The following is a 26,954-nucleotide window of genomic DNA, read 5'->3' on the forward strand; positions in this document are numbered from 1 at the left end:
CTATGATAGTGGTAGATACAGGATACTACATGTTTGTCAAAACCCATAGAATTTTACAGCACAAAGAGTGAATCTTAATATATACACATTTTTTAAAAAGTTAAGAGGTTCAAGGATCCCAGGGATGAAGTGCAGAATGTGACAAAACAATTTAACTGTAATAAAATATATGAAACAACCTCATTGAAGGGTGCGGGAAGAAAGGTCTTGACATAAGTCACTATAGAAATGAGTGGAGTCTGTAAAACTAAAGGCAAAAGAAACTACATAAGCTCTCGACTTTATTTAACAAAGTTATTTCCCATGAGGTACAGGTTAACAGTTCTGATACTGCTGTACATGTGTACTGAAATTGAACAATAAGTAAATGGATGGCAGATAATGGAAGCCAGGTTTCTCACTGTTGCAGTTGAGAGGTTACAGATAAGTAGAGAAAGGAAGTTTAAACTATCCATATGGATTATTAATTGTCCTTTGGCAATGGATTAGAATTGGAGACATAAGAAAGATCTCATGTTTAGCTTAATATAGATACAGATCATTACACATAAAAGAAACATTTATAGAAATGTGTATATACAAAGGTCTTGATACACATATATTTCCTTGCTCAGTCAGCTAACAGGGCCTAGAATCAATAACACCCCAACAGCAACAAGATCACCTAGCACCCAGATTTTGGGCTCCAATGCAATTCTCCAATAAATGAAACCAGGGGTCCTAGAAGAAGTGGGCCAAGAAATATGCAAGATAATCCTGGAGAAACCTGTAGTACCAGAAAGTAAGGAGTGCTAAAAACAGGAAAAAAAAAAAAAAAAAAAAAAAAAAAGATGGAGTGTACCAAAAGGCCTTGTGAGTCAGCCAGAAAAACACTCAATGGACAAAGATGGAGCAATTTGAGCAACAAAATAAAATAGTATTGGATTATAACCTGAAGTATAAAATATCGATGAGTTCATACTGATATAAATATGCTTTTAAATAAATGGCAACAGAGAGATAAATTTCCCATGCAGAAGATTTCCAAATAAATTTTGTAGATACTCCATCCTGAAAAAAGTGGAGCATAATCTCCAATTAAGTGTAGGGTGCACACGGTAACTTCCTTACAAAGATTTCAGTATTGAAAGGCGAAGGAAATAACTTCATAATGGATGAAACTGACACACACTACCTCAAACTAGGTGATCAAGTTTAATCAACATCAACAGTAATAAGTCATGTTGATAGTATGTATGCTTGGTATGTAATAAAAATGTCACTTCACCTCTGTGGTCTTCCTCAAATCTGTTAAGGTAATCAGAAACAAGGAATGACTGAGAAGCTGTCACAGTCAAGAGGAGCCTAAGAAGATGTGATGACTAAATACAATGTGGTATCTTGGATGGGATGCTAGAACAGGAAAAGGACATTAGGTAAAAACTAAGGAAATCTGGCCAGGCACAGTGGCTCATGCCTGTAATCCCAGCACTTTGGAAGGCCAAGGCGGACAAATTGCTCGAGTCCAGGAGTTCAAGACCAGCCTGGGCAACATGGCGAGACCTCATCTCTTCAAAAAGATAAAAAAATTAGCCAGCTGCGGTGGCGTGCACCTACAGTCCCAGCTACTTGGGAGGCTAAGGTGGGAGAATCGCTTGAGTCTGGGAAGTGGAGGTGGCAGTGAGCCAAGATCGCACTATTGTACTCCAGCAGGGCGAGACCCTGTCTTTATAAATAATAATAATAATGATAATGAAAAAAAGGAAATCTGAATAAAGTATGGACTTAATAACAAGGTATCAACATTGCTTCATTCAATGTAACAAACACACTATACTAATGTTAAGATCTGAAAAATAGGGAAAAGTTTGGTGGGGGGTATATGGGAACTCTGTACTGTCTGAATGTTTTTTCTATAAATCTGGAATCATTTTAGGATGAAAAGTTTATTTTAAAATAAGCCAAACAAGGCTGGGCATAGTGGTTCACACTCATAATCCCAGAACTTTGGGAGACCAAGGCAAGAGATCAGTTGAGACCAGAAGTTCAAGACCAGCCTGTGCAACATAGCAAGATTCCATCTCTAAAAGAAAAACTTTAAAAAATATTAGCTGGGCATGTTGACACATGTGTGTAGTTTCAACTACTCAGGAGGCTGACACAGGATAGCTTGAGCCCAGGAGTTCAAGGCTGCAGTGAGCTGTGACTTTGCCTCTGGTCACATGATTTGTGGTTCAACCAGGTCAAGGCCTATGCAGAAGGCAAATATCTAATGTAGAATAGTATGAAGGGGGTTCATCATTATGAGTATGTGGAGAGAACCCTGATTTAGCTGGCAAAGCAAAAATTATAAACACACAGAAACATACACATGCACTGTCTCCTATACATATTTGACATTCAATTCATATCCACAAATAAGGAATTTGATATGTGTTTTCAGCCTGTTACTGACACCAGGATGTTCTTTTCCAGACTCTGGAATTCTAGTGTAACTTATAAAGAATATAAATCACAGTGACTCAGAATCTTAAGGTAATTTATTTAATATAAGGACACCCACTTGGGTGACACATAAGGGAAAACACAAACATTTTTTCCTGCTCCAAAAGGATCACTGTGACTAAAGAAATATACATGGAATTAAAAAATACCCTCTGCCATCACATTTCACATTCCACTCTGTTTTCAGCTTACTCCCACCACTTTAACCGCCACCATGAATGACAAGGGGTAGGGGAATATTATCAAGAGAAACGGGGGGTCAGAGCACTCCTGTAACCTTCACCCTCCAACCAGAGTCCTTTGACCTCAGATATCCCTTCCTACTTTCTCCTCCCAAGCGCTGAGCACTTTGTGACATTCATTTTAACATTATGTGATTTGGGTCATTTTACTATGCGTAGCATTAAAAAATAAAATGATGAATTTACCTAGATCTTACATGTAAAAAAATGTATTCAGTCTACTCATGAGTGTTAATTAAACTAGGAAATGCAGGATAGAAGTCTGTAACATGACTTCATTCTAGAACAGCTTTGATCCCAGAATTTGCATCTTCAGTAAGAAGCTGTAAAGTCCACTGGGAAAACATTAGCTTTGCAAAGAACGTCGGAGGTCTTCTAATCCAAAGTTCTACCTGATACATAAAACCATTCTTAAACATTTTTGCCAAGTGGGCTTCTGCTGAAGCAGCTCCAGAAAGGAAAGTATCTACAATTAAATGATAGAAAGTTCCTAACAGTAGGCAAAAACTTTGATTTATCTGAACATTTGAATTGATCTGCCCTCTGGAGGTACTCAGGTAAATGCTACCTCTCTTCTGTATGACAGGCCTTCAATTATTTGAAGAAAATATCCACAAACTTGTCTTTAGAGTAAAGCATTCCTGATTATTTCAAAAACTGTCTTGTCTGCTTGTAAACCAGTCACCTTCTTGGTCACTTTCCAGGTTGTCTCTGTCCATCTTGATTGTACCACTCTGATATGACCCAAATCTCCCAACATAAACTATCAAGTACAGAATAAACATGATTTTTGAGGCCTTCCTTGTTCTAGAAACCATAACTCTATTAATGGAGCTTAATATTTCATTATATGTGGTACACTGTAACCTCACATGGCTGGCTCACGTTGAACTTTGAGTAAATTAAAACTACAGTCTTCTTGGCCAGGAGTGGTGGCTCACGCCTGTAATCCCAGCACTTTGGGAGGCCCAGGAGGGTGGATCACGAGGTCAGGAGTTCAAGACCAGCCTGGCCAAGATGATAAAACCCTGTCTCTACTAAAAATACAAAAATTAGCCGGGCGTTGTGGCGGGTGCCTGAAATCCCAGCTACTCGGGAGACTGAGGCAGGGAACTGCTTGAACCCGGGAGGCGGAGGTTGCAGTGAGCCAAGATCGTGCGCTGCACTCCAGCCTGGGTGACAGAGCAAGACTCCATCTCAAAAAAGAAAAAAAACAAGTCTTCTTCATATATGCAATTGTTAGGCCACATAACTACCTCCCCTTGGTAACTGAATTTTTGATATAAGTACAGGACTTCATACTTGATCCTATTCAGTTTAATCCTGCTAGATTTGGCTATTTTTCTCAGCCCCCAAGGACTTTCTGGATCATGCTAGTGATATCAAGTACATTTATTCTGCCATCTAATTCTATATTATTTGCAATGGGATGGGCATGCTATTTTATATGTTCTTGCTAGTCATTATAAAACAACTTTGATGGGACAGAGCTGAGGTTGGAAACCTTCATTCACTTTGATATCCATATTGTTGAACACTGTCAATTCAAATTATTAACCCATCTACTGTCCTGTCATTATCATCTTGTTACTCCATTTTAATCTCAAGGACATTATGAGAAACTGCCAAATGGCTTTGAGATCTCTGGAAGGCAGTTCAGCAAAAAGGTGGGCATCCTCCAGAGCACCTGAAGTACAAGTGGCCCATGTGATTGCTTTTTTGGAGACATACTGTTATGTATTAGGCCACTATAAACAGATGTATTTAAGGGCAGTTTCAAATATTAGCCACAACTTGAAAATAAGAAAGGCAAAGCTCTAAGTTGCAGTTACTGATTTATGACAGAGTTGACTCTCACATGTACATTTTTGTGTAAACTGCTCCAATATGAACAGTAGCAGAGATGTATTTATTTAACAAGATCTAATGTTCTCCTGAACAACATCCAGGAGGCCAGCTAGTATACAACTTATTGTAAAATCTCTGATTAACAGACCAGTATAGTTTAATAGACTTAAGGGGAGGCAGTATAATGTACTGCTTAAGAACAGTCTAGAATCTCAGAATTGGGTTCAAACCTTGACTCTGTCACTTAACAGTAAGTAGTGTAACCTCGCTCAAGTTACTTAAGTCTCATTCAGCTTATTTTCTTATCTGTAAGCTGGGGAAGCTTGTCATAGTGCTATCTTATAGGGCTTCTACGATATTGAATGTAGCAATGAATATGGTAGCTATTATTGTTATTCTAACCTAACAAAATTTAGTTTGACAATCTTGTGAAATACATGCTAGGGCAGAGTAATCATCTTTCATCTTTCTTTCAAGCTCATCAACCGTGCTTTTAATAATGAATTACAGAATCCTTCTTGAAATTATCTTAAGTTTGCTAATCTACACATGTGGCCAAGAAGTCCTAAATATGGATTCCAAAAGTGCTGTTTTAGGGAGCTCAAATCTGTGCTCAGATACCTCAATAAAGCTGGAGCTATATGCCTCAATTCATACCCACTGGACAAATAAATGTTGTCCTTGAATGCTGGGACAACCAACTCCTTTTTAAAATGACATTACCCAAACTTTTGAACTTGTTGGTTTACAGCAGCTTTTGCCAAGGGTTTTTACCCATGGTCAAAGTGTGTAAAGCCTATGCAAGCATGTGCACCACCTGATGAAGCCTGCTTTTTGAGGTGGCTTCAGTCTGGTATCTGCTGAATCATGCTTCTCCTTTCTATTTATAGAAAACCGCTTTTCCCCTAAGTCTTCTAACAGAATTCTGGGGAAATGGTGGCATGAGAATAGGTCCTTAATTCGATGAGGTATTGTCTCATTCTGTCACCCAGGCTGGAGTGCAATGGTGTGATCTCAGCTCACTGCGATCTCCGCCTCGTGGGTGCAAGTGATTCTCGTGCCTCAGCCTTCTGAGTAGCTGGAATTACAGGTGTGCAACACCACTCCCGGTTAATTTTTTTGTATTTTTAGTATAGATGGGGTTTCACCACGTTGGCCAGGCTGGTCTCAAACTCCTGACCTCAAGTGATCTGCCCACCTTGGAATCCCAAAGTACTGAGATTACAGGCGTGAGCCCCTGCGCCTGGCCTCAGTATATTTTTTTAAATAAAATACTACTAAATTAGGAATATCAAAATTGCCAAATAATTTCATTTTTTTACATATACTAAATTAAGCTGTATGACGAACATTTTCCATCAGGTCAGTCTGGCTTTGTGGCTAGAGTTATCAATTCATTTAGGATAATGTCAAAAGTCTGAATTTGAATCCCTTTTTGAATTATGAGACACAGGCCAAATTGCTTTCCTGACATCCCAACCCTGATCACTAGGCTAGGCCCTAATAGGAATTAGTCCATTTGGTCCTATTTTGACACTGCAGATCAATATAAAATGGAGCAGACTGTCCTCTCTCAGAGGGCAAGCTTGTCCATACCTAAATACAGGTGTCTCCTGATCATAGCTTCTCAACTAGCATGGTGATCTCAACTTGATGCAAGAGTCCCCTTTAATGAACCAACAGGTTTTGTTTCCAAGTTGCATATCTGCCCCCTCCTGCCCCTCCCCTCCCATACAAGTAGTGAAAGTATATATGATATCACGTACCTGAAACAGAGGCCAAAAGCAAATGAGGAAAGCTGTCTTGAGGGTGAAGTCATCCTGCTGGGTTTGCCCCTGGCACTAGCTCCCTCCCTACTACCACATCTTGCTGGATCACAGAGCCATTGGGAGGGGGTGACAACCCACACAAAAAAACTGATCCACTCTTGTTGGATGGGGTGACAACCCAGTAAACAGTGCATGGATACAAAAAAATTGTTCCACTCTTGTTAGAGGGGGAGGGATAGCAGGTTAGGATATACCCTTCTTGATTCAATGATGAATAAATGGATAAATCTTGGATCAACAGTAGATGAAGAAAATCCAAAACAAAAACAGAGCCTTTAAAAAGATCCTGCAACATAATAGGAGGAAATTACATCATGTAAGAGATGGAGGAAGAACAATTAAAAGTAATTTTTAAAAGGCCAAAATAAATGAAGTTATAAGCAAAAATTAATAAACTCAGAAGCAAAATAATAGTAGACTTAATAAATTAAAGACCTGGATCTTTTCCAAGAGAAAACAAAATACACTTAAAAATAAACATTTGCATCCTGGCTAACATGGTGAAACCCCGTCTCTACTAAAAATACAAAAAACTAGCCGGGCGAGGTGGTGGGCGCCTGTAGTCCCAGCTACTCGGGAGGCTGAGGCAGGAGAATGGCGTAAACCCAGGAGGCGGAGCTTGAAGTGAGCTGAGATCCGGCCACTGCACTCCAGCCTGGGCGACAGAGCGAGACCCCGTCTCAAAAAATATAAATAAATAAATAAATAAATAAATAAACATTTGGCAAAGCTAATTAAATAATTCTCTGTTCCTTGAGTGTTTGAAAGAAACTGATCTGCTAAACTGTCTGAGCCAGGCCTCAGCCAATATCCAGTTTCTACTATGCTATTGATTATTGATTTCTTGTTATTTTCTATGCCTACAATTTTAGTATTCACTTCCATATAAAATCATCTGTCATTAAAATTACTGAATTCATTATGACAGACTTTGTGATTATGTCAAATACCTGGCATGATATGGTAATGAAATAATAAATCACCATTTCCTAAGTTGGTGTTCTGAGGAACACCGACAGGCCAAATGTTATTAGGTGTGTTTAAAAGAAAACAAAAAAAAGGTGGTTCTGTGCTGAAATAAGTTCGGAAAATGCTGAGTTACACAAAGTTAAATAGTTTTGTTTTTAATTGAAGAAACTACTCATTAAAAAAAAAAATACTAGCCAACATTTATTGCACAATGAGTCTCCAAGAGAGATTAAAGTATACAGCATTTTGCAAACGTATTTACGTGTGTCCCAGAAGAATTTTTTTTTTCACAAAACACAATTTGGAATTGCTGTAGCAAACACATTCTGGCTAAAATGAGAAACAAGACAAAAATGCCACTGCCACCTTTATTATTTAGCACTGTTATGAAAATGTTTAACCCATGCAGTCAGAAACTATGTTATAAACTTTGAAAAGTAAAACATATAGTTATAACATCATGGATAGGATTTTTCACCTGGAAAAACTCAACAGGATCAAATATCTCTAAAATTAATAGATTTCAATAAATTGCCAATTTAAAATAATCTATGCAAATAAATTCTTCTTCTATATAGCAAAAATGACCACATAGGTAACATATTAAAAGCTCCAATAAGCAGTATCAACATGTTCCCTGTATGTCTGTATTACCTAGGAACATATTTATTACAAATTATATAGGATTTAAATAAAACTCTCTTGAAGGATATATAAAGTTTTTTAGAAACAAGGCAACATATGTTTCTGGAAAGCAATGCAATTCTGTAGTCCTCATAGTCATATAAATTTAAGAGAATCCCAACCAAATTCTCAATATATTTTTTGGGGAAGAATCTATTAACCGTAAAATTCATCTGGTAAAATAAACATGTCAGAATCATCAGAAAATTGTAAAAAATAAAAAAGATCAAGAGGAGGTCTCACATTAACAGATACAAAGTCCCATTTCTAACTCATCTACAGGCTGGTGTACTGGTGCCACAATGTTCAACGGAACTAAAGGGAATCCAAACACAGAATAACGTATATACATGTATGACATTTCATATGTTGGGGGAAAAGATAAATATGTTAACAACTGGCTAACCTTTGGGGCAAAAAAGTCAGAATACCTAAATCCATACATCAAGATAATTCCAGACAGGACAAAACATTTTCTTAATGAAATCATATAAGTTAGAGAAATATAGGATAAGATTTATATAATGTTGGGGTGGGATAACCCTCCTAAACACGATTCTAGGGCCAAAAGGCAAAAAGAAAAAGATTTATCCATTTTTTAATTTTTTATTTTTTTTAGTCATTTTTAATGCATTTTTCTCTGTGCACAAGAGAAATAACTGATGAAGTCAAAAGATACACTTTCCTTTATACATAGCAGTTAAAAGTAATGCAAACATCACATGACACTTTCAGTGAAAGTTACATTTCCAATTACAAATCAAAATGCATATTAGGGTCTCTTTATGGGAGAAGCTGAAAAGGAAGTCTTAGGTAAAAAGCACTTTCCTGGCATTACTACACTGATCCTTCGGGCTGCACAAAGATTAAGGTCATATACAGTCAATCTGCAAATGTTGACACAATGTTACACTGTAAATTTTCTGTACAATTAAATGTATACTTAGAGATACCAGGATAAACATTTCTACTATATTTTAACTGAACTTGCCTAGCCAACATTTTCACTGAGAAGTTTATCAAAGATGCTGTAAGATTCTACAAAACTGTGAGACATACCTAGCTCCAGAAACATTTCTTGTATTCTTTCTCATTTTGGTTACACATATTACACTCAGATTCTACTGTAGTATTTTTAGATGTACAGTGCCAACTGTGCTTACTGTACTGTATACAAATATAGCAAAAAAGATCAATGAATGGTATAAATCTTACAGCATTTTGCTAGCAAAAATACATGCCAAAGTCACAATAAGCAATATCGTACCACAAATTAGAGAGCTTCAAATAATTTGCTTCTGTTTTTAATATCTTCATTCTACATTAAATTACTATCATAGGCTAATGTTTAAAAATGCAAATAAATTGGACATCTGTAGGACAACACTCGTTCACCCAACTGTGAAGGTTGATACTTGTTTCCAAAAATCACAATAAATGCAGAATAAAGAGAAGTGTTTGCATGCAACACTTTTGAGTGAAACAGCATTGATTCCCACCATTCAAAACGGGTAAGGAAGGAAACTAAAGGAAATAAGGAAAGAAGGAAACAAAGAGGGAGGGAGGGGGGAGACAAGACGAAGGGAAGGAAGGAAAAATAAGCAAAGGAGAAAGGGAGTGAGGGAAGTAGGAGAGAGGGACTCCATCTTAAAATGCATCATATTAGACTGATAACTAGACAGATTTAAAAGAATCAAAATGAAAGTAAAGAACGATTTTGTGTGTGTGTTTAAAGATTTAAGAGCCATTATCAAAAATAAGATACATTTTTTATCCAGGTACAGAAATGTGATTACGATGGCTGGGAGCCCAGCAGCCTTTCAATGGCTGCATTGATGTCGCCTCCTGTTGCTATTAGGGCCTGCAAGTTTGCTTCACGGTTTAAGAACCCCATTGCGTTGAGCTGTTCCAGTTGTTGCTGAAATCTGACTTCTGGATTCGGCAGCTGTGGAGCATTTGCTCCAGCCAGAGCCTGCACCATTTGCTGAATGAACTGCTGGTTGGGTCCAGATTCTGATGTAGGGCTCGTGGTTTCACTGGGCGCAGCGCTGGACACAGTAGGCCCAGTGGGGCCACCAGAGCCGGTGGAGCCAGGGGGGCCTGCAGGGCCAGTGGGTCCTATGGGCCCAATGGGGCCTATGGGGGTAAAAGGGACTATAGGGCCTATGGGGCCTAGGGGGGTGACTGGGCCTACAGGGCCTATAGCGGTTCCCAGCACCCCCACCCCCACACCTGGAGTGAAGCTTGGAATCAGGCCAGGTGCTTCAGTGGCTAATGTCTGTAGCCCCTGCTGGATCTGCATTAAAGCCTGCATTGCTCTTGGGTTTGACATGGCTGACAGTGTGTCTGGATTCTGCATCTGCTGCAGGAAGGCTGGGAGCTGTGGCCGCATCTGCTCCTGCAGCTGAGGATTTGCAGTAAACAGAGGGCTATTCAGCATCATCTGTGCAGCCAAATCTGGATTCTGGCTCAGCGACTGCATCATGCTTCTCATGTAGGGCGCCGACAGCATATTCTGAATCAGCTGGGGGTTTTCAGTTATCTGTTGCAGCAGGCTCTGCATGCCTGGGGTACTAAAGATGCTGGCGACATAATTAGCGGCAGCAACGGTGTTCCCAGTAGCATTGCTGGAACTATTGCCAGACCCACTACCAGTGCTCGTGGTCGTGCTGGTAGTTGCAGAACTCTGGGTAGCTGGCGGTGGTGCCCATGGATTGGGTAGTGGATCGCGATTTTCTGTGCGGGAAGGCTGCGTACCTTCCCCAGAGGAGGAACTACTCCCCACGGAGGCAAATGGATTACCCCCAAACTGCTCTTGTGCGGCATTCAGCATCGGCTCTTGAATGTCAGTGTACATGCGCCGTAAAGCATTATAGCCACCTGGGATGCTTTCTAGATTGCTAAGAGCCAGGTCTTGATTTCTCATCATCTCTTGCATCATGGCTGGATTCCTGGCAATTTCGAGTGTCTGCCTCATTATATCTGGGTTGTTGAGCAGGTGACTGATTTCTGGGTTTCTCTGAATCAATTGCTGCATCTGTGGATTAGCCATAATGAGCTGCCTCATCAGATCGGGATTCGAAAGCATGCTCTGAACAAAGGGATTTTCCATGATTTGGATCATCATCTCAGGGCTGGCCATGAGCTGCTGCTGCATCTGGCTCTGGAGCTCAGAGAAGTTGGTCGAGCTCAAGCCCAGGCTGCTAAGGCCTGCAAGTCCTCCCAGGCTCCCCAACCCAAACGGGTTGCTATTTGTGGAAATAGGTGTGGAGTTACTCCTGGGAGTCGACGCCGAGGTAGCGTTAGTTCCCGCGGCATTGCTAGGCTGCGTGGACTGGCCCTGAGGTCGGTTCTGGCTTTTGATGACAAGGTGAACAGTCAGCCCATCATGGATGCCATGCTGGATCAAGGTATCTTGATCTTTTAAGATTTTTCCGGCAAAAATCAGCACGAGCTGATCGGTTTGGGATTTGAAGCGTTTCGAAATCGCTTCCTTAAACTGCTGAACCGAGCTGTTCTCGGGCACCGCGAACTCCTCTTTCTCTTTGGGAGTCTTCACAGTGACTTTGATGATTTTAGGCTCAGCCGGGGCAGCAGCGGAGCCTTGGGCCGCAGCAGGGCCGCGGGAGGGGCGCGGGGGGCCGCTGCTCTCGCCATTCTCAGCCATGGCGGCCGCGGTGACGCAGGCGGGCAGGGAAGGCGCGGGCGGGCGAAAGAGAGAGAGCGAGGGAAGGAGGAAGGAAGGAGGCGCCGCCGCAGCGGGCTGGGCCGGATCGGGCGGGGAGCGCGGAGCACGGTACCTCTCTGATGAAGACTGCGGTTCCCTGGTCCTCCGGTGGAGAAAGGCCGGGGCGTAAGCCGCGGGCTGAGGTCTCCGCGCTCCGGTCTCTGGGCCTCCTCCTCCGCCGCCTTGTGATCCGACCGCGCGCACTCCCAGCAACTCTGGCAGCCGCTCCGCCTGCTGCTCCCCGCCCCTTCCCCTCCCCCAGTTCGGCGCTCGCCTCCCCGCCCCCTCTGCTGACGCGGCGCCAGGCCTAGATTGATAGATTTGGCTCGGTCAAAATTAAAAACTTCTGCACTGAAAAGAAAAAAAGGGAGAGAGAGAAACAAAGGGAGAGAGAGAGAAGAGAACAGAACAGTACAGAGCAGGCGAGGCAGAGAGGGTGGGACGGAGAGAAGGAGGCGGTAGAGAGTCAGCTTCTGTAAACGACATAAAAAGACCAATGGAGAATGTATATTAGCAATCTGTAAGGCAGTAAAAGGGTGAAAGCCTGAATCGAACCGATCCCACGTATAAGACGAAAAATGAATAATAAAGAACTCTGACAAAGCAAAAAGAAAGAGGAACACCCCCAGTGGGGGAAGGGAAGAAGACAGAGCAGGAGCAAGCATTTTACAAAAGGAGTGCAAATGGCCAATAGACATTTAAAAAAGGATGATTAATTTCACTAGCAATCAAAAAAAATTCAAGTTAAAACAATAACATTCTACGTTTGGCTTATCATATTGGCAGGGAAAAAAAATAATGGTAAACCTTCTTGTGGACAGGGACCCTAAAAAATGCACTCTCAGGCTAGTTGAAGTGTGAATTGTTACAACCATAGGGCAATTTGAAAGTCTATATCAGCATTTTGAATGTTTACACCTTTATTTAGAAATGCCTAACCTAGACAATTCGCCTAATAATCGTATGAGGATGCAAAAATATTTACGTATAAAATGTATATACACTGTAGCATTTAAAACGTTATTTAAATATATTAAATATCTGTTTACATGAGATTAGTCGAGCACATAATATTACCATACAAGAAAATATAGAGTGTCTTTAAAGGTATACATGAACTAAACTGTAGTTACAGGGAAATCACAGAGTATTTTCAATTTTGCCTTTGTATATTTCTGTACAGTTAAAAACTATATAAGAATATATGTTCCAATATCAAAAATACAATATATTTTTATTTTAAAAGCAATTTTTGAACAGTTAGTTGTATATGTAAACTGTATGTGTAAAACAATCTGAAAGGCTATACACAAATAAGTTAATGGCTGTTGGTACTGTTTGCTGAAATTATGAATAATTCTTATTTTCTACTTTCATAAGATTTTGAATTTTCTGATGATTTTTGTAAGTATGCACTACAGAAAGGTATTTTGGGGAAGAGTATGGGTAGAAATTGACAGGCACATAATAGTAGTGGAAAACATTGACATATTTACCTAATTTCATTACAGATTAAGTAAGAGCAATAAAGATGTAGCAATGCTGAGAAAGAGAACTTGAAAAATAGAAGAAATAGTTTCAAATTTATCTATATATTTCTAACTCTAGGTTAAACCACACAAAAAATTCTTCCCCCATCCCCACCCTCTACCAAGCAGCCACCAAAGAACCACTGATTTGAACATTTAACAGCATTTCAAACTCATTAGGTCACAAATACTTTAATAAATCTCAAGATAAGAAAAATATATATATATACAGGTATGTTATATCCATTGATGGAGAAATGGAATAATATAGTATGTTTAATATAATTAATAAAATACAGAGGTAAAAGAGCTTTAAATATGTTAATATATGTAGATCTAAAAAGCTAAATCAATTAGTATTAGGGTGGTGCAAAAGTAATTGCGGTTTTTGCCATTGAAAGTAATGAATTGTTGCTATTATACAATGGTTTTTGCCATTGAAAGTAATGGCTAAAACCACAATTACTTTTGCACCAACCTAATACATGCCAAACAGTATTCTAATACATTCTTATGTATATTTGAAATATTCTTTTAGAAATATACCAAACTTGCACACACGAGGAAGAGGAAATGGAACAGGATACAGGATAGTGATTAAAGGGAACTTAAATATGTAAAAATGCTTTTTATCTTTAAAATGAAAGCAAGTATGGTAAAATATCAGCAACAGTTAATTATGGGTGGTGAGAATATGAAAATATTATAGGTAATCTTTAATTTCAATAGAATAAAGCTAGATATTAATAATCGAAGTATGAACAAAAAACAATCATTTGATTATTAAAACAAAACTGAATAATTTTGGGACAAAGTGCAATGTTCTTATTAGAATAAATTTACCAAAATAATGATAATGAGAGCATATACAGCAATAATAATGCTAGGAATTTTCTACGTGTGATCTGAGAACATTGTTAAGAATGCATGTTTCTAGGCCCCATGCCAAACCTACTGAAATAAGCAGTGCACTGGAAGCTGCATTTGTATCAAGCTCCAGTTTAATATTATTTCATTTATTAAGTACTATGTGGATGAACTCAAAGTCAAATTTATACATTCAAAGATTTAAAATATCAAACAAAAGATTGAAAATAAGTGAAGTAGGCATTTGAATAAAGAAGACGACGGAAAACAAAAGGAGGGAAACAGGGTGACAGCTATAGAATGATAAAAGCAAATATTAATGAATTAACAAACAGAAAAAATAAAATTTGTTAAGTAAATCTAAGAAGATATTTGAAGAATCAAGTCAAATACACAAATCTTTATTAATTGGTGATTGTCTTGCCTGACAATTCCCTCACCAAAATACACATCAGAGGGTCAAAACCATACTCACCCTCTTGAGGAAACCTTCCACAAACACATTTCTTTGCATTCTCTTTCTTTACCTTAAAAATTATATGATTTTTTTTGACATTTTACTTCAAAATATATTACTTTTAATGTTTTAAGTTACAATGAAATAAAATTAACATTTTAGTAGTCGAACATACATATCCTCCTTAGTGAAAAGCACAGCATTAATTAGCTGAAACAAAGAAAGCACACCAAGAAAAATATACAAACTGGTATTGTGTGAATAAAATTTAGTCACAGATGAAAGGAATTTTTTTTTTTTTTTTTTTTTTTTTTTTTTTTTTTTTTTTTTAGTAAAAAAGAAATGCATTGTAAAAATATTGGCTAATGACCAAAAAAAAAAAAAAAAAAAAAAAAAAAAGTCCTAATGACTACATTTCTAGGAAGATAGATATGGTCAAAATATATTCCAGAAGTAGAAAATCTTAAACCATGTGAGAGACATGTAAGAAAATGAACAAGGCCAGGTGCAGTGGTTCATGCCTGTAATCCCAACACTTTCGGAGGCCGAGTCAGGCATATTCCTTGAGCCCAGGTTCGAGAACAGCCTGGGTAACATGGCGGGACCCCATCTCTACAATTTTTTTTTTTTTTTTTTTTTTTTTTTTTTTTTTTTTTTAACTAGCTGAGCTTGATGGCTAGTGCCTGTAATCCAAGCTACATGGGAGGATGTGGGAAGATCGCTTGAGCCTGGGAGGTGAAATTTGCAGTAAGCCTTGATCATGCCACCACACTCCAGCCTGGGTTACAAGAAAGTAAATAACTAGTTGTTTTAAAAATCAGCATTTTGTTCATAGTGGCTGCTAAACTTATGTTTTTTACCCTCTCTCTTTACCAAATCCCACCGAAGTGACAGAAATGAGAAAAATAATAACCCCCTAACAGTTTTGAAAAGGTGGAAAGAGTGTCATCAATGAACTTTTAAGTTAAATATCAAAATAAATTCTAAATTAAAAAATGAAATCATAAAACTTGCAGAAATATGTTAGGGCAAATATTTACATAAACTAGGCATGATGGTAACCTGATGAAAACAACAAAGAAAAATCATGAATGGAAAATTTAATAGATTTCATTAAATAAGAATTTTAAACTATATATCAACAATGTAATAAAAATTAAGCAGTTAAAGACAAACAAAAATGCAACATATATAACACATGAGATCTATCCATGACATACAGACATTTCTTACAAATTTTTAAAAATTGAACACTCCAAGGGAAAAATAGGCAAAGGATATTAACTAGTATCTTACCAAAGAAAAAAAAAGTCAGAATGAAAAGAAAAAGGAAAGAAGGAAGAAAGGGAGAAAAGGAAGGAAAAAAATATGTTATCTTCTTTAAATAAAAAAATACAAAGTAAAGTAACTGTGAAATACTTTCTGTCTATAAAATTTAAAAGACCAATATAATATCCAATCTTGACATAATCAATAAAGACTGCCTAAGTTCAAATCCTGGTTCTATTACCTCTGATTGTAAACTACATGACTTTGGCAAGTAACTTAACTTTTCTGTACTTCAGTATTCTTCATTTATAAAATGGACTATTTTGATAATCAAATAAATTAACATATTTTAAGCACCTACAAGTTTCCTGCTCATAGTATGCACTATGTAAGTATTATTATCATTAGTAGTAGTAGTACAGGAAAGAGGTAACTCATAATCTGCTGGGAATTAAGTTACTTGGTAGGTACAGCTTATTTAAACGGCAATTTGCTAATAAACACTAAAAGTTTAGGAAAATGTGCAGACAAGTTTACCGAGTAATTCTACTTTTAGGAATTTATCTGGAGGCAGTAATTCTTGCTCATGGAGTCTCAAGATGATTATACTAAATGTGTTTTCTTCCTGCAGTGTAACTACAGAACCTAAGAGAAATCCCATGATTATTCCCTACTCCTGTTGATGCATTTGGGGGCAAATAATAAAGTCAGAACTAGAGAAATAGTATTGTGGTATTGTAGCAAGAGATTAAACTGGAGCCAAACAGACCAGGATTTCAACTCCAACTTGGTCACTTACGGTTTTGTGACAGAGTAGTTCATTCATTTCACTGAACCTCAGTTTCTTCATCAGCAAAAATGGGATTAATACACATACCCTTCAGGGTTGTAGTCACAGGCGGTAAGTACATGAGCCAGACAATAATTGCTCTGACACACACTCCTCTCAGAAAATAAAGCAAATGAAATAAGTTTACCACTGGGAGGTTGAATTATGAAATGAAGAAACGAACAACAAAACAACACAAAAATCCTAGAAAAGATCAGAGCAAAGATACAGTCTAGCTGGCAGATATGTACTCTGTTCTGGAGATACACATTCAAATTACATATCATTTTTGCTCTGACCCTATGCTCCCTATAATCTTCTAATAATTTTGCTTTTTCATCTAGATTGCCTATTAAGAATGTACAAGTCAGGCTATCTCGAATGCCCAGATATCTAGTGTTAGATATCCACTTTAACCTCCAGGACATAAATTACGAATTGGCAATTCCTGGGCTGGCTTTGGCCTGCCGACACCTAAAACTTGGAAAATTTCCCCTACAAATTCAGATTTCAAACTTCTCTTTCAAAATTAAATGATCTGGCTACATTGGGCTCATACCCTTGAGGGCTATAATTTGACTAGAGGTGAATATTGGCTGCCTTCTTTAGATAAGGGTTGTATTCTGATTTTCCAGTCGCCACCAGGTCCACTTCATGTATTTCCTTATTTAGTTGCCCCATAAGCATTGGAATTTTATATCTTTTAAGAAGGAGCTCAATAAGCTTTCTCCTCCTTCACTATTTCTCCTGAAGAGTGGAAACACTGAAGCACTGAGGTGAATTGGAAAAGATCAAGAACATAATTGGGTCACTTTCTTAAAGAGTGGAATATTAGGCCAGGCATAGTGACTCGCTCATTCCTGTAATCCCAGCACTTTGGGAGGCAGAGGCAGGAAGATGGCTTGAGGCCCGGGGTTCAAGACCAGCCTGGCCAACAGAGTGAGATTCTGTCTCAATAAATAAACAAATAAATAAATAAATTTAAACTTCAATAAGCAGCAAGTGGTCAAAAAAAAATAATGGAATATTCACCCTTGGAGGCTATAAATATGTTTGTATTGTGGAAAACACTTTCTTCAAATGAAGATGATGATGCTGATGGCCGATAATACTTTTTCTTGAGTTTAATCTTTCCATGACTCTTACCATCAGAATTATATGACTCTGAGTGATTTCTAGTTGAAAATTGGGAATGGAGAAAATATGAGATGGCAGTAAAAGTCTGCCTCACTGTGCTGTGTAGAATCAGGTTTTATGTTATAAACTGTGGCATAAGTTGCATTTCATGAGTGCCTTTCAAAAGAATGTAGAAACACTAAATTCCTTTGAGATTTAAAAAATCAATAGAGGGAGAATTAAAATGAAAATAAGAGGTAAGAGAAAAAATGCTCAGGGATAATTAAAAATGAGTATTATAGAAGACCTGACATAGAAAAAGCAGAATAGATGTTTTATCAGAAGGTAGAAAAGAGTAGAATGTCTGCTACTGTCAATCAACCTCATTCAAACCAATAAGGTAGAAATAATAGACAAAATGGAAGTGTCAGAAGGTGAAATGAGGTCATTAAGGCCTAATCCCTCTAATAATAGACTAGTAGCCATAGGTGATTTTGTAGCCATGAAAAATGCTCTGGGATTGACACAATTATATGAACACATAAATAATTACCCAAAGCAGAAGTTAAGTTTCCAAGACAGTCCTATGAAGTCTAGTTAACTTATAGAGTTGACATTAGCTACATTATAATCAAATGGTAATGTGTTACCATTGAAAACATTTTATGTGAAAATGCATCCCAAGATGCAAATCAGAATATTGACAGAAATAAACTTGGCAGCAGTGGGAGTAGGTGCTTTCTCCACATGCATTGTATGTGAATTCCAAAGACTCTAGAGTCAGTGGAGAAAGTCACAAAAAGGGAAGAAGGTACTTGGGAATCCCTAGTGGCAATAGAGAAATAAAGAGAGTTGAACTGTAATTGAATTGTAAAACCAAGTTCTTCAAGGTGACTGTTTCCAGAAGACAAACTTATGTATGAGATAAATAGGGTGACTAGCATTTACTTTTACATAGCCTGATGTCTTCAGATTGGCATCTGCAGATGGCACCTATTGTTGAATTATGATGTTACAGTCCAGACTCATCAGATATAGAAAATACCCAGGTACAACTAGAAGGAGAATGCAGTGTTTATGGGGAAAGCCTTGTGGTCTATAGATGGTGGAGGGTAAAACAAAGACGCTGTGCTAGAATTAGTTACAAAAGATACAGAAGTGGTAGCAGTCTTATCTAAGGCAGTGGTCTTTTTTTTATTTTATTATTTTTTATTATTATACTTTAAGTTCTAGGGTACATGTGCATAACGTGCAGGTTTGTTACATATGTATACTTGTGCCATGTTGGTGTGCTGCACCCATCAACTCGTCAGCACCCATCAACTCGTCATTTACATCAGGTATAACTCCCAATGCAATCCCTCCCCCTTCCCCTTCCCCGTGATACGCCCCGGTGTGTGATGTTCCCCTTCCCAAGTCCAAGTGATCTCATTGTTCAGTTCCCACCTATGAGTGAGAACATGCGGTGTTTGGTTTTCTGTTCTTGTGATAGTTTGCTAAGAATGATGGTTTCCAGCTGCATCCTTGTCCCTACAAAGGACACAAACTCATCCTTTTTTATGGCTGCATAGTATTCCATGGTGTATATGTGCCACATTTTCTTAATCCAGTCTGTCACTGATGGACGTTTGGGTTGATTCCAAGTCTTTGCTATTGTGAATAGTGCCGCAATAACCATACGTGTGCATGTGTCTTTATAGCAGCATGATTTATGATCCTTTGGGTATATACCCAGTAATGGGATGGCTGGATCATATGGTACATCTAGTTCTAGATCCTTGAGGAGTCGCCATACTGTTTTCCGTAATGGTTGAACTAGTTTACAATCCCACCAACAGTGTAAAAGTGATCCTATTTCTCCACATCCTCTCCAGCACCTGTCGTTTCCTGACTTTTTGATGATTGCCATTCTAACTGGTGTGAGATGGTATCTCATTGTAGTTTTGATTTGCATTTCCCTGACGGCCAGTGATGATGAGCATTTTTTCATGTGTCTGTTGGCTGTATGAATGTCTTCTTTTGAGAAATGTCTGTTCATATCCTTTGCCCACTTATTGATGGGGTTGTTTGAGAGAAAGCTGGAAAGATCTAAAATTGACACTCTAACATCACAATTAAAAGAACTAGAGAAGCAAGAGTAAACACATTCAAAAGCTAGCAGAAGGCAAGAAATAACTAAGATCAGAGCAGAACTGAAGGAGATAGAGACACAAAAAACCCTCCAAAAAATCAATGAATCCAGGAGTTGGTTTGTTGAAAAGATCAACAAAATTGACAGACCGCTAGCAAGACTAATAAAGAAGAAAAGAGAGAAGAATCAAATAGACGCAATAAAAAATGATAAAGGAGATATCACCACCGACCCCACAGAAATACAAACTACCATCAGAGAATACTATAAACACTTCTATGCAAATCAACTAGAAAATCTAGAAGAAATGGATAATTTCCTGGACACTTACACTCTCCCAAGACTAAACCAGGGAGAAGTTGAATCCCTGAATAGACCAATAGCAGGCTCTGAAATTGAGGCAATAATTAATAGCCTACCAACCAAAAAAAGTCCAGGACCAGATGGATTCACAGCTGAATTCTACCAGAGGTAGAAGGAGGAGCTGGTACCATTCCTTCTGAAACTATTCCAATCAATAGAAAAAGAGGGAATCCTCCCTCACTCATTTTATGAATCCAACATCATCCTGATACCAAAGCCTGGCAGAGACACAACAAAAAAAGAGAATTTTAGACCAATATCCCTGATGAACATCGATGCAAAAATTCTCAATAAAATACTGGCAAACCGGATTCAGCAGCACATCAAAAAGCTTATCCACCATGATCAAGTGGGCTTCATCCCTGGGATGCAAGGCTGGTTCAACATTCGCAAATCAATAAACGTAATCCAGCATATAAACAGAACCAAAGACAAGAACCACCCGATTATCTCAATAGATGCAGAAAAGGCTTTTGACAAAATTCAACAGCCCTTCATGCTAAAAACGCTCAATAAATTCGGTATTGATGGAACGTACCTCAAAATAATAAGAGCTATTTATGAGAAACCCACAGCCAATATCATACTGAATGGGCAAAAACTGGAAAAATTCCCTTTGAAAACTGGCACAAGACAGGGATGCCCTCTCTCACCACTCCTATTCAACATAGTGTTGGAAGTTCTGGCTAGGGCAATCAGGCAAGAGAAAGAAATCAAAGGTATTCAGTTAGGAAAAGAAGAAGTCAAATTGTCCCTGTTTGCAGATGACATGATTGTATATTTAGAAAACCCCATCGTCTCAGCCCAAAATCTCCTTAAGCTGATAAGCAACTTCAGCAAAGTCTCAGGATACAAAATTAATGTGCAAAAATCACAAGCATTCTTATACACCAGTAACAGACAAGCAGAGAGCCAAATCAGGAATGAACTTCCATTCACAATTGCTTCAAAGAGAATAAAATACCTAGGAATCCAGCTTACAAGGGATGTAAAGGACCTCTTCAAGGAGAACTACAAACCACTGCTCAGTGAAATCAAAGAGGACACAAACAAATGGAAGAACATACCATGCTCATGGATAGGAAGAATCAATATCGTGAAAATGGCCATACTGCCCAAGGTTATTTATAGATTCAATGTCATCCCCATCAAGCTACCAATGAGTTTCTTCACAGAATTGGAAAAAACTGCTTTAAAGTTCATATGGAACCAAAAAAGAGCCCGCATTGCCAAGACAATCCTAAGTCAAAAGGACAAAGCTGGAGGCGTCATGCTACCTGACTTCAAAGTATACTACAAGGCTACAGTAACCAAAACAGCATGGTACTGGTACGAAAACAGAGATATAGACCAATGGAACAGAACAGAGTCCTCAGAAATAATACCACACATCTACAGCCATCTGATCTTTGACAAACCTGAGAGAAACAAGAAATGGGGAAAGGATTCCCTATTTAATAAATAGTGCTGGGAAAATTGGCTAGCGATAAGTAGAAAGCTGAAACTGGATCCTTTCCTTACTCCTTATACGAGAATTAATTCAAGATGGATTAGAGACTTAAATGTTAGACCTAATACCATAAAAACTCTAGAAGAAAACCTAGGTAGTACCATTCAGAACATAGGCATGGGCAAGGACTTCATGTCTAAAACACCAAAAGCAATGGCAGCAAAAGCCAAAATTGACAAATGGGATCTAATTAAACTAAAGAGCTTCTGCACAGCGAAAGAAACTACCATCAGAGTGAACAGGCAACCTACAGAATGGGAGAAAATTTTTGCAATCTACTCATCTGTCAAAGGGCTAATATCCAGAACCTACAAAGAACTCAAACAAATTTACAAGAAAAAAAAAAAAGGCAGTGGTCTTTAAACTTGACTTTGTCTACACAAAGTTCTTTCAAACAGTAGGAGTATAAAGATAGTTTAAAAGGAATTAATTTGTAGAGCCTCAATTCTCATATATCTTCTTTCCTAAAACTGATCTCCTAGAAAATGCCCCCGAGGTCAAGGTATCCTCTTTTGCAATTGACCTTTCTCCACTTTACAAAATAAATGCATACTTCTTTCGCATACCCAGGATTTTACAATAGTACATTGCCTATTGCCCCTGGGTATAAAAACCTTGTGGTAACAAACAAAGGGACACTTTGGAATATATATTGATTTCTACGTTCAGAAATTGAATAACTCTAATGACTAGATAATAAGTCCTTTTGCAAGTCTGTGATTTCCAATTCTTTACCTTAGACAAAAATGAAGAACCTAATTGAGTTGTCAACTGATAGGTCATTAAAGTAATTTATGAAGATGAATCATTATGTGATTTTGGAATATTATATGTAAGGAAATCAGAGATGGAGGGAATTATTATGACAAAGTATTTACATTCCCATCTATTTGTTTATTTATTAAATGATTTCAGTGCTTATATTTATAAAAACAATATAAAGGAAAATGCTTGCTACCAACGAGTAACATTGATATTTATGTAAAAAAACTAATAGGGAAAAAAACTCCCAAATGAAATTAAATCTTACTTATATGTCTTGTATTTATCAAAACTGGTAATATATTGATGCTTTTGATACATTTTGTACTAACAATTATTATAATGATAATACAAAACAATTTTTTTCAACAAGTTGTTTTATTTCTTTGGGGTTTTTAAATAAGTTTATTATTTTAATTGACATAATTTTATATATGTATGAGGTACACTGTAATGTTTTGATAGCTGTATATCATGTATAATGATCAAATCAGGGTAATTAGCATATCCATCCCCTCAAACAGGTATCAGTTCTTTGTGTTGAAAACATTCAAAATCTTCTCTTCAAGCTATTTGAAAATACACAATAAATTATTGTTAGCTTTGATCACCCTACAGTGCTATGGAATACTGAATCTTATTCCTCCTGTCTTCCTGTAATTGTGTATCCCTTAACCAATTTCTCCTTAACTTCCCCTTTTCTACCCTTCTTAGCCTCTAATAACTACTATTCTACTCTCTACTTCCATTAGATCAATGGTTTTAGCTTCCACATATGAGTGAGAACACACAGTATTTATCTTTAATATAGAACAGTTTTATCCTTTGAAATTAATTTTGGTTTGTATAATTTTTGTGGTAGAGAAGCATGAATAGGGTGATCAATGAAAGGCTTTTTAACATAAAATATATAAAATTAGGACAAAAATTCTGTGAAGAAAACAAATAGAGATATTAAAGAAAAATATTAAATATCTTCTATTACATTTATAAAAATAAATAGAAATATTAAAGAAAAAATGTACAATATAAATTTTTCAACTGTTGAAGAATCTGTTATTATATTTTAAAAATGCATGAGGCAGATCTCAAGTTGCTACAGTATTTAGTGTCTGTTGGATACATTTAAGAGGCTAACGTGTTAAAAGAAAACTTTGGACAAATTAAACAGAGTTTAATTAAGCAGGAAAAAAAATTCACGAATTGAGCAGCCTCCAGAATCACAGCAGATTCAAACAGATTCCAGGGATGCCTTGTAGTCAGAATAAATTTATAGACAAAACAAGGAAAGTGATGCACAGAAATCGGAAGTGAGGTACAGAAACAGCTGGATTGGTTACAGGTTGGTGTTTGCCTTATTTGAACACAGTTTGAACACTCAGCAGTGTATGAGTGGTTAAGTATGGCTTCTGGAATTGGCCAAGACTCAGCTATTGTTACAGGTGCACACTCCTGTTAGGTTTTCAATCTTGTCTACCTATCAAGTTAGGTCAAGACTCAAATATAGAAGTACAGAGCCCCTCTCAGGCCATATTTAGTTCACTTTAATAGATGTAACAGTTTATTTCAAAATGTCAATATTCATAATATCCCAGAAATTGTGTTCTTGCAATTATTTAAATATATGATGACAAACTTCAGATGTCAACTTCAGTATGTCTCAGCAGTTATTTAAGTGTTGCCTTGCTGGCTTTTGTTATGTTTTGCAGGTCCAAAGGTCTCACTTTTACCAGCTGCCAGAATATTGCAGGCCCTGAGTTACTGACTCACACAAATGAAACAGCAGATGAGACTGAGATAGACAGGAGAATGTCAATTTATTATTTCCCAGTGAGAAACAGGACTGTGATGCCTACCTAAAGTACTTATGTCTATGCATTCAGCGCATTTCCCCTCTGAAAGCCTAAATAGGAAGCCAAATAAAAATCAGAAGTAGAAAATTAGAGCTATTTGATTGTCCTTTGAATGTAAATTATAAGCCTACATCATTAATCAGAGCAGACACAAGCACAATCATCTGAAAGATGTATGATAGGATATAGCAGGATGGTTGTTGGGTAAACAATGATTCATAAGATCATAAATTAACAGTTTAATGACATAGATCAAAGCTAGTGCTGTGCATTCATCTCCCAACAGAGATGATATTGATTATAGGATTGAAAATACTGGAAGTCAAGTGGCTAAGGCACCTTTATCCATTGGTTGCTGGCAATGTTTACTTCAGGGACCAACTTTTCCTTATGCCTTTGTGGTTCATTCTTTCTTAAGATGCTAATACAGGCAGCCAGGTCACAGTATACCTATGCTTTAAGGGCCCTAAAGTCATTTTGTCTCCTCAGATAATTTTACATCTGTATTCCTTGATTAGTGACGTTCTGATCCTAAAATGTAATTCTGAAAATACACTCAAGTAGCTCTCATTTTCTAGTTCTTGAGGTGGGGTGCAGTGGAAAGGTAGCTTATAGTCCCTTACTGACAATATTGCTTGGAAAGAGCAACATTAGTCAAATAAGCAAGTACAGTTTATTTTCAGTTAGAATTAATAACTTAGTAATACGCTGTTATGGGAGAAGTTTACAGGGTCGTGATACCAGACGGAATACATAGTCACACGTTCACAACATGTAGGTGAAAATCTAGTGTGTGGTGTAATAATCACTCAAAATATATAGAAATAATCAAAAAGAAAATAGCTGGTAACACATAACTTGGAAAGAAAATGACAGGAAATATATCTGACTGGATGGAGAAAAACTAGAAATAACCAAAAAGAGAAGATAGGAAGAATAAGCTTCTGTGAAGAAATGCAGCCAGAGGATATTAGCCAAGGAAAGAACTATACTGCATGATGACGACATAGGCAGAAAAGGATAGAGAGTGAATAATAAGAGTCATTAAATGGTAGATGAGACAAAGAATATTTGAATGGTAGTACAATTTTAAATGGGTTTCTAAATGAAATCCAAATCCTCTTCAGAAGAAAAATAGTGCAGAGCATGGGGCATAATCTGAAGAGAAGAAGAACTCCAGAGTGAGAGACAGGATTTAGGATAGCTTTAGGATTCCAAGAAAAGAGGCAATGGGAGCTTTCTTGATATAGAAAAACCAGGTTAAATACAAATAGGTTACAAAATTTTGTGGCAAGTTTTGCATAGGGGAACTTCCTATCAGTCATTAGGCAAAAATAACAACTCAATTTGTGTTTGTTGTTGGATTATTAAAATTTTCTATTGACTTTGCTCAACAGATAAAAAATTAGAATGGAAAGCATAGAAACGTGTGATTTCGATGTGTATAATTTTCTAATGTGTATACATTTTTGAATAATGTGTAGATTTTCTGAACAATATGCCTCATAAAAATGAAGCAGCCATGGGAGCAGAAAAGCTAAGTTAGACATACGAATACAGGGAATTAGTTAATTCATCTGAACACAGAGAAAGTCAAGTTACTTTTGAATAGAAACTTTAATTATGTCTCAGAATAAAAGAATAAGTGCAATAAAAAAGAGAAGGCCCTTGGCAATGTGGGCAAGCATGTTGGTAGTAAGTCAAAGAGAGTACGTTAGGTACTTCAGGTCAAGAAGAGAAATTTTCCCTAGAGCCTGAGCTTTGTGGGTATGAATATGTTCTGTGGAAGAATCACCTTTTACAATTTTCTCTGGAAATTAGGTAAGTAACAATTGTGCAGATGACATTGAGTGGATTCAAAATTTTAGGATTTTCCAGTAGCTGTGCTTCCAGGATTTTAAAAACATTGTGCATTACTTCTTAGAAGACATTTATGACTGTCCATGCAGGGACTTGAAGACTTGTCTGGTCAAGGCAATTGTTCAGTGGAATCAGCAAAGTGATGAGAATAATTATGGGAATAATTATGATGCTTTGGTGATCTTTAGCTAAGGGGTAGCAATTAAATCATTGTATTCTTACAAGTAGATACTAATTATTCTTATTTGATAAATGAGAAAAATGAGGTGCAGAGCTCTTAAGTCATTGCTCAAGGTCACATATCTAGTATATGGCAAAGCTAGGATTCAAACCTAGTCAGTTTGAGTGAAACGAGTAAGGATATATATGTTTGTGACTCTTGATTAGAATTGCAGTAGTCCAATAATAGGAGCACTGGCTTGAAGAATATGTGAATTCATATCCAGCCACATAGTTAAATTGAAATGAATAATTTTAAAGTAAACTTATTGAAGTATAGCATATAGACAGAGAACACACAAATCATGTGTGTTGAGCTCTATGAGCACGTTTGTGTGACCAGCAGCCAGATCAAGAAACAGAATATTCCTTGCAACCTTCATTACTCATTGCCAGTCAAAACCGT

The 26,954-nt window shown here is 37.4% G+C and overlaps 1 protein-coding gene across 1 annotated transcript; it reads right to left on the minus strand.

Moving 5' to 3' along the window:
* Nucleotides 1–7,726: 7,726 nt before the first annotated feature.
* On the minus strand, nt 7,727–12,019 carry UBQLN2 (ubiquilin 2). The gene has a single exon (XM_010382483.2). It carries the CDS (start codon nt 11,721–11,723, stop codon nt 9,849–9,851), a length of 1,875 nt encoding a protein of 624 aa, XP_010380785.1. The 5' UTR covers nt 11,724–12,019; the 3' UTR covers nt 7,727–9,848.
* Nucleotides 12,020–26,954: the final 14,935 nt, after the last annotated feature.

Source organism: Rhinopithecus roxellana, chromosome 7 (genome assembly GCF_007565055.1).
Source record: "Rhinopithecus roxellana isolate Shanxi Qingling chromosome 7, ASM756505v1, whole genome shotgun sequence".
In the NCBI taxonomy this organism is placed as follows: Eukaryota; Metazoa; Chordata; class Mammalia; order Primates; family Cercopithecidae; genus Rhinopithecus; species Rhinopithecus roxellana.